We start from the raw sequence: 8,241 nt of genomic DNA on the forward strand, positions 1-8,241 counted from the left end.
CCCCCCCCCCCCCCCCCCCCCCCCCAATTTCAAGTTTTATGTATTCTTTTTTGGAAGATTATGCAATTTTCTGAACAATTATAATACCCCTTAAAAATTTATAGATATTCAATTTCATAATTTTTTTTATCGCTTTTATTACACATCAACGAAAAACTAGTGGATCTATAATGTATTATTCCTCAATAATAACGAGACAACATCAGCACAAGGTTAAAGTTCTAAATCCCAAAATTAAAATGTGTGTTGGGAAATCTTTTACATTCCATGTTGTATTTGCTACCAATACGAGAAATTCTTGATAAAGATATTTATTTGCTGATTAGAGGTAAGAAATTGACTAATACCGACAATTTGCAGACACGATTGTCCAAATTCTAATTATGGGTGGGCAATCCACTACAAAATCGGGTGACCCAGTGGGCCCATGCTTGCTCTACATTGTGTATTAATGGAGTGTTCACGACTTTTCTTCGGGTCGATTTCCTTTGACCCGAGATATAGTCTGACCCGAGCTCTGTCTTGGTTTTTTTCTCAACATGACCCAAACCGTTACAGTCCCGAGCAAATAGATCATAAAGCGTATCCTGCTCGCTCATAAATATTTGCTGCCGTTGTCAAATCATGACCCCCAAATATTTGATATTCCTGCCCCGTCGAATCTACCCAAGTCTCACAGAGACATTTAATGGTATTTGAGAACAAATTCGTCGGATCCTAATAAATATATCTAACTGGTCGACACCTTTACAACATTATTATTATTTTCAGTTAACACTACTACTCTTCAATATTTTTTTCATGCACTTTTGGTGAAGAACCATTACAAAAATTCAATATTAGTTTCATTTAATCGAATTTAAAAATAAAAACAGGTCATTTGGGGTTTGGGAGTAAGTTTTGAATTTTTGTTTCCATATCACAAAATATATTCTTAAGTTGGCCAAGTTAGTTCCAGGTGGCACTTATCTAATTTGCCGCTGCTAGACTTATTTTATTTAGCTGACCAGCCGTATTATTCAAATCCTTGATTGGACAATGATGCATCAAGTCCATCCATCAATTAAGATATAGAAATTCTCTTTTAATGATATAAAATGAGAAGATAAGAAAATAAGATTTTTTTTAGAAATCTAAACAAAATAATTAAATAAAAACCATATGATATAATCTAAAGCAAATTATATAATCATCTTAATTACACAATAACAAAAAAAATGGATTTATAATTATTTTCTTTTATTTAATTTGAAGCTTAAATTATGAAGAGTTTTGTTTATTCGTCAAACTTGGATTCTACAAATAATGATGATTATTTTATTATAATTAAAGGTAAGGTTTATTATAGGCTACTGCCTTAATTAGCGTCGCATTTATCTACTAAAATTAAAAGAAAAAAGCGCGTTTCCACCAAAGCAATTTAAGAAGCGTCGACCATTGATAGTTCACCTCCACAGCCCACAGGGACCACGATGCAAAAGAGACAAATCCACAAGAATGGTACTTTTGCAATTAAATAACAAAACAGGTGGCATTCATTTGACTGATACTACCCTTTTCACTTCCTAGGCGACATCGTCACCTCACAATGAAACAGAGGAAGATATATTCTCCGTTGGATAACTAACTGTTTGCAGCTCCTTGTAAGGGTATATTCGTCATTTCCTTGAGCATGTACGTGTACGCTGTATGCATAGGTTGTATGTATTACATCTACGTTTTCCTATGTAAAGCTTAAACAGTCCAAAAACAATGCCGGCTCATTACTCTCGCCTACACTTTTTTCTTGTGCTGCTTCTCTCTCTCTCACGCATTTCACGCACTGTTCATTCGTTCACATTCCATTTCTCGCTCTCTCCTCGGACTTTTCAGTTTCTTATTTATTATTATTTATCTACTTGTTGTTTTTCCTCTCTGCAAGCCTTCCTTCGACCCTCTTGTATGCTGGGATTCTTGGTTATTCTTGCCTCGCAAGTTTACTGTAACCACTTTTCTTCCTTTCTTCGTTTTTTGTTCGAATTAGTGGGACGAAGGAGGAAATACGTCGGAGAAATGCTGCCGGAACTGGATTTTCCGGCCATAGCTAAATGAGAAAACACCAACGATTTTTAGGCTTTTCAATTCCCAATATACGTACAATACTTCTCGTTTTACTTCTAGCAAAATGCTTGAGCCACTTTTGTGCTTAAAGCCAATAGAAAATGACAGAAAGAAATTGAATGAGGAAAATTTAAATAGAGAGGAGAGATTACTTGGTAATGCTACCACAACCAATACACCGAGATCAATTTTCATAATCCCGCGAAGCAAATCTCAAGCCACCGCCCGTAGAGTGACACCCACTTCGATTTCCGACAGCGAAGCAGCTGATATCCTGGAGAAGCACCTTCCAAACGGGGATCTGTATATAGGAACGTTCTCAAGCAACACGCCACACGGATCGGGGAAATACTTGTGGAAAGACGGGTGTATGTATGAAGGAGAGTGGAAGAAGGGGAAAGCGAGTGGAAACGGGAAGTTCTCATGGCCTTCGGGCGCGACGTTTGAAGGTGAATTCAAGTCGGGTCGGATGGAGGGTACTGGAACTTTTATCGGGTCAGATGGAGATATGTACAAAGGTTCGTGGTCCGGAGATCGTAAACATGGCTACGGGGTGAAACATTATAGTAATGGAGATTATTACGAAGGGCAGTGGAAGAAGAATCTGCAGGACGGGCAAGGGAGGTACGTTTGGAGAAATGGGAATGCGTATATTGGGGAGTGGAAGAGTGGAATGATCCATGGAAGAGGCGTTTTAGTATGGAACAATGGGAATAGGTACGATGGGAATTGGGAGAACGGGATTCCGAAAGGACATGGGGTTTTCACTTGGCCGGATGGAAGTTGTTACATCGGATTCTGGTCGGACGATTCGTGTAAAAACAGTAACCAAACCCAGATTTTGAACGGTACCTTCTACCCTTCTCACAATGCCAATAAGCAGAATGAAGAAGATTTCAGGGGATATTTATGTAACAAGCTGTCGGCGCCGCTGCATGTGGTTGGGGAGGAGAATCTGAATAATGTGGTCGGGGGTGGTGCTGGGAGGAAGCGGTCCTCTGTGGATGCTGGTGCGACGGCAGAGCGCGTTTTCCCCAGAATCTGCATATGGGAATCCGATGGCGAAGCTGGAGATATAACATGTGATATTATTGATAATATGGAGGCTTCGATGTTGTATAAAGATGGGTTTGCGTTGGATCGCGATATAATAAAGCAGTTTCGCAGAAATCCCTGTTGTTTTGGAGGAGATGCGAAGAAGCCAGGACAGACTATATCCAAAGGCCACAAGAATTACGATCTGATGCTCAATCTCCAGTTGGGTATAAGGTACACAGAAAGCTATAGCAAATATTGGAATGAGTTGGGGATTTGTTTCTTTATAGCATTCTTTAAGAATATGTGTTGAATTGCTTGCTTCAGGTATTCTGTGGGAAAGCATGCTCAGATCGTGCGCAAGCTTAAACAGAGCGATTTTGATCCTAAGGAAAAGTTTATGACTCGTTTTCCTCCCGAAGGATCGAAAATCACTCCTCCTCATCAGTCTGCGGAGTTTCGGTGGAAGGACTATTGTCCTGTGGTGTTTAGGTAATTGATCTTCTTCTATTTGGTGGGTAGATTTTTACCAAGAATGCAATTCTTGATACACGGAGATAGATGTTTATTATTGTCTACATGACTGAAATGATAATTTATCTGATTAAAGTATCTTTTGCAATATTTAACAATGCTTCCTGCTGGATTCGCATCCTAAAATGGTGTGTATTTTTTTATATCAGACATTTAAGGGAGCTATTTCAAGTAGATCCTGCGGATTACATGTTAGCCATTTGTGGGAATGATGCTCTAAGGGAGCTTTCATCTCCGGGAAAGAGTGGAAGTTTCTTCTACCTGACACAAGATGACAGATTTATGATTAAGACGGTGAAAAAATCCGAAGTCAAGGTTGGTTTCTTTATCCCTTGAGTTGTCAAAGATTAAAAACGTTGAATCTAACAGTGGTTTAGGTTTTCTGTTTTTTTTTCTTCAGGTTCTTGTTAAGATGCTTCTGAGTTATTATCAGCACGTCTGTCGCTACGAAAATTCGTTGGTCACAAAGTTTTATGGCGTCCACTGTGTCAAGCCGGTGGGCGGCGTCAAGGTGTGTACGTGTTCATCAACTCAATATCTGATTATTTCCCGGATTCTTACCTAACAAGTAATTCATGTTAATGGCGTACCAGACTCGATTCATTGTGATGGGAAATTTGTTCTGCTCGGAGTACAGAATTCATAGAAGGTTTGACTTGAAAGGATCATCCCATGGTCGCACCACTGATAAGCGTCAGGAAGAGATTGATGAGACCACAACTCTCAAAGACCTTGACCTCAACTTCGTGTTCCGGCTACAAACCAATTGGTATCAAGAAGTAATCAAGTTAGTATATTTTGCATCCCTTGTTTGCCTTTGATTATTCTCTTTCCCCATATTGAACTTCTCCTAAACTTGATAGTCTTATTTGCAGACAAATTGATCGGGACTGCCAATTCTTAGAGGCGGAGGGAATCATGGATTATAGCCTCTTAGTCGGTCTTCATTTTCGGGACCATAGTACCGGGGACAAAATGGGGTTGTCGCCTTTTCTAATGCGCAATGGTATGTATCGACAGACACTTGCGTGATTGAAAAATTCATTGGCGGCTTTCGAAGATTTTACTGAATAAATTTTATTTTCTCCTCAGGTAGGAACGATTCCTTCCGAAATGAAAAGTTCATGCGAGGCTGTCGGTTTCTTGAAGCCGAGCTACAAGACATGGATCGGATTTTAGCTGGCAGGTATGTAGTTCAAGCCATGTTGTATTCAATCTTTGACCAGTCTGGTTTTAGAATCATGAATCATTGCAAGTCCAGACGAAATTGTTAGTCCTTCCTATATTCGATCTACTAACACGACAAATTTCTGAGACGGCTATTGCATTTTGTTGTTTCATCAGGAAACCATTGATCAGGCTTGGAGCCAACATGCCAGCACGAGCACAGCGTGTGGTTCGTAAGAGTGACTTCGATCAATATTCTCCCGGTGGATTTAGCAGTTTGACACCTTCGCACAGCGGTGAAATCTACGAAGTGGTCCTCTACTTTGGAATAATTGACATCTTACAAGACTACGATATCAGCAAGAAGCTTGAGCATGTGTACAAATCATTTCAGGTTGATTCTACCTCAATTTCGGCGGTCGACCCTAAACAATATTCCAAAAGATTCCGAGATTTTATTGGAAGAATATTCATCGAGGAAAGGTGACAACACCCTTAGATAAAATCAAAAGGTAGTCCTAAGATTCGCCATTGAATCATGGAGTCCATCAATGGGAGCTGGCTGGATTAATTTTGTGGGATCAGCCATTAGTGGAAGCAACCAAATTCTTGGATTTTTGTGTTCTTTTGAAAGATATGGTCATATGGGCAGGCGCCCAAGGAAAAAAGAGAGATTTTAGATTATGGGATCGGGGAATTGAATAACGAAATGTATAGCTTATAAGGGGGGCAAAAAAAAGCAGAGAAATTATGAAAAAAATTTTCGTTAGATTTCCAAGTTGTTGACATGAAAGTCACCACACCCCACAAATGTTTCTTTAATCTTAAGTACATATTCTTGTCGCTCTCGTTCTTTCTCTGTACTCCGGAGAGAGAGTACAGCTTACTTTGCTTTAATTTAGGAGTGAAAGAAAGAGAGGGAGAGGGGGGGCCATATGGTTAGCTAAGCTGAGTAAGAATTCTATTAAAATTAAACACATAAAAAGCAGAGAAAGGCAAATGGTAAAGATGGCTGTTATTTTAGTAACCATCTTCTTTTAACTTACATTACATTCGATTCCCTCAAGTTATTCAAAATTCTCGAGCAAAAAATAAAGTCGAGCTTTTCTCCCTTTTTAATCATTCGGATACAACTGCCACGTGTCAGATTAAGAACTTCAAGATATTTTTGGAGCAAGGGGCAATTAGGTTTGGTTTTTTTACTGTTGGGGTCAAAGTATATTAAGATTGTTGGGGGACCCAGTTGGTTCATACACAGAGTATGCTCTTTTTTGACCTATTTGTGTTTGAAAGGGTAATCTACTGTTGTCTATAAGCTGAGATATCCTAGGCATGGGTCTGTCTCACTCTGCAATCCCCCAATACTTTTCCTTTTCTTGCCCTTTTCCTTGGACCAAATTGAAAGCTAAATTAAATTAAATTTGCATTGGCACATCTTGTTTTTATCATCAAATGTTGAGAATATACCAAGTTTTATGGCTATGTTGTTTAGAATAGTGTTAAATACAAGAACCTCGGACAGCTGATATGCATTTCCTCTTCTTTTTCGAGGCTCATCCTATATTTATATGTATCACCTCAACAATGGCTAAAATCAATCAATTAGTAAGATACAATCTCGTGATTCTAATTACAATTTCGATTGGCCCAAGTGATGATTTATGCATGTCATTATGAAAATGTGTAGACGTGATATCGAACAATTGATGACTAAACGAATCGAGTAGGGTATCAAGAAGCGATGTCATCAATGTAGAAACGACTATCATTATGAAAGATTTACTATTTTATAAAGATAATTTTTTAAAAAATAAAATAAAATAAAAGAGAGCGTGAAGTCAATCGTCAAATTCTATTATGACTAAATATAATAACATGTTTTTATGACTAATGGTCAAATTAAATGTTATCCTAATATAACGTGCCACTCACTTTCTTGCTTGTTTAAACTCAACAACCTTTGATATAATTTTATACAAATATTATTAATTTTAAAATTTTCCCATTTCTACGTAGAATTATTCAATAAAATATATAATGAATCTGGCCCAGGCCAATCATAATTTTTTTTTGTTTTTCTAGAGAAACCTGGTCTTTTGACTCTTTTCAAGCTTTAAAAATGCAAGTTTCCGACATATTGTGATTTGTCATCACCCGATTACCAAGTTAGCATTGTCTCGTGAAATATTCTTATTGTTTCAGATAAATAATTTTTTTTTTAATTCGAATCACATATAAAATAATATTTAATCCGATATAAATGTAAATAAAAACATAGCGGAGCAACCATATATATTGCTACTGCAAACTAAAACAAGTCGAGGATTCAAACTTTTCCCTCCCGAAAGAAGAAAGAACCATATTGGGTCGATGTTTTACAAAACAGGCATTGCATGTAGTATATTTATTTATAGGTACCAAAGGATCTTGGATTTGATTTAACAATAAATGCAAAAGTTTTCCTTATCTTATATTATATAAACCCTAATTAATGCTTTGCATGCAATTGGACCACTGATTTTACACCAATTTGGCACGTACCTTTTTAACTTTTTTGTGTAAATTAATTTTTACAGGCGACCAGCCGTCAATGTCAGCTGACAATTTATTTATATGTGTGAATATTGTACAATTACAATTACAATTACAATTACAATATAATAATAAATATATAAATATGGAAAAAAAATTATTAATGAAGTGGGAAATTAATTACATTGTGAAATATTACTTAATTGGTATTAAGCATTGGTTCTGTAACTTTGCCTTCGAGATATGTGCGGTTGGGTTACTTTGGCATTTGGGTTGTTTCTTGTACTTTTAATCTTGTTAGGTACGCTTTGACATTATTGCATTGAATATTATTTCTTTTTTCAAAAATTTTGAGTCGTCTTATTTTGCAACCAAATTAATAAATTAAATAATAAAACATCCCGATCGCGTTGAAAGCACGAGTTTTTCAACAATTCCTAATTAAATTATCTCTTTTTTTTATTGTAAAAAAAAAAATTAAAGTCAGACAATCTTACCTACTGAATGTGTGTATACTAAATTAGTTGCCCAAAATGAAACTATATTTATCAATTACAATTCCTCATTTTCATTTGTTTACAAAGCCAATTATTTGCACGTGATCTTTGGGTTGTACAATTAAAATATATAACAGTAACTATATTTTATGTTAAAAGTAATATATAATCAATATTAACGTAGGATAAAATTTTGTGCAAGTTAAATTTCAGTTTGGTCCAACAGTGCATGGGCTGCCAGAATCATTTAATTTAGTACACGCATATCCAGCCATTGTCATAAAACACATTCGCTTTCTCGCAATTAAAACTCACGATTTGTATTCTCTCATTTTATACGGGAAATAATCCATCCACGTCTCTTCTTATATATATA

At 36.7% G+C, this 8,241-nt stretch overlaps 1 protein-coding gene across 1 annotated transcript; it reads left to right on the forward strand.

The window, feature by feature from the left end:
- The first annotated feature begins 1,737 nt into the window (after positions 1-1,737).
- LOC140971639 (phosphatidylinositol 4-phosphate 5-kinase 1) lies at positions 1,738-5,520 on the forward strand. The gene is made up of 8 exons (XM_073433995.1): positions 1,738-3,369; positions 3,463-3,627; positions 3,819-3,984; positions 4,070-4,180; positions 4,263-4,456; positions 4,545-4,675; positions 4,762-4,855; positions 5,014-5,520. Exons 1-8 carry the CDS (start codon positions 2,165-2,167, stop codon positions 5,321-5,323), a joined length of 2,376 nt encoding a protein of 791 aa, XP_073290096.1. The 5' UTR covers positions 1,738-2,164; the 3' UTR covers positions 5,324-5,520.
- The last annotated feature ends 2,721 nt before the right edge of the window (positions 5,521-8,241 follow it).

Source organism: Primulina huaijiensis, chromosome 2 (assembly GCF_012295235.1).
Source record: "Primulina huaijiensis isolate GDHJ02 chromosome 2, ASM1229523v2, whole genome shotgun sequence".
NCBI lineage: Eukaryota > Viridiplantae > Streptophyta > Magnoliopsida > Lamiales > Gesneriaceae > Primulina > Primulina huaijiensis.

What these genes read in the sequence shown, in the direction of transcription:
- LOC140971639 (XM_073433995.1), top strand. Translation starts at nt 2,165, where the DNA reads ATGCTTGAGCCACTTTTGTGCTTAAAGCCAATAGAAAATGACAGAAAG. An exon ending in TGGTATCAAGAAGTAATCAA is followed by an intron (nt 4,457 to 4,544) that starts GTTAGTATATTT and finishes TCTTATTTGCAG; the next exon opens with ACAAATTGATCGGGACTGCC. An exon ending in GCCTTTTCTAATGCGCAATG is followed by an intron (nt 4,676 to 4,761) that starts GTATGTATCGAC and finishes TTTTCTCCTCAG; the next exon opens with GTAGGAACGATTCCTTCCGA.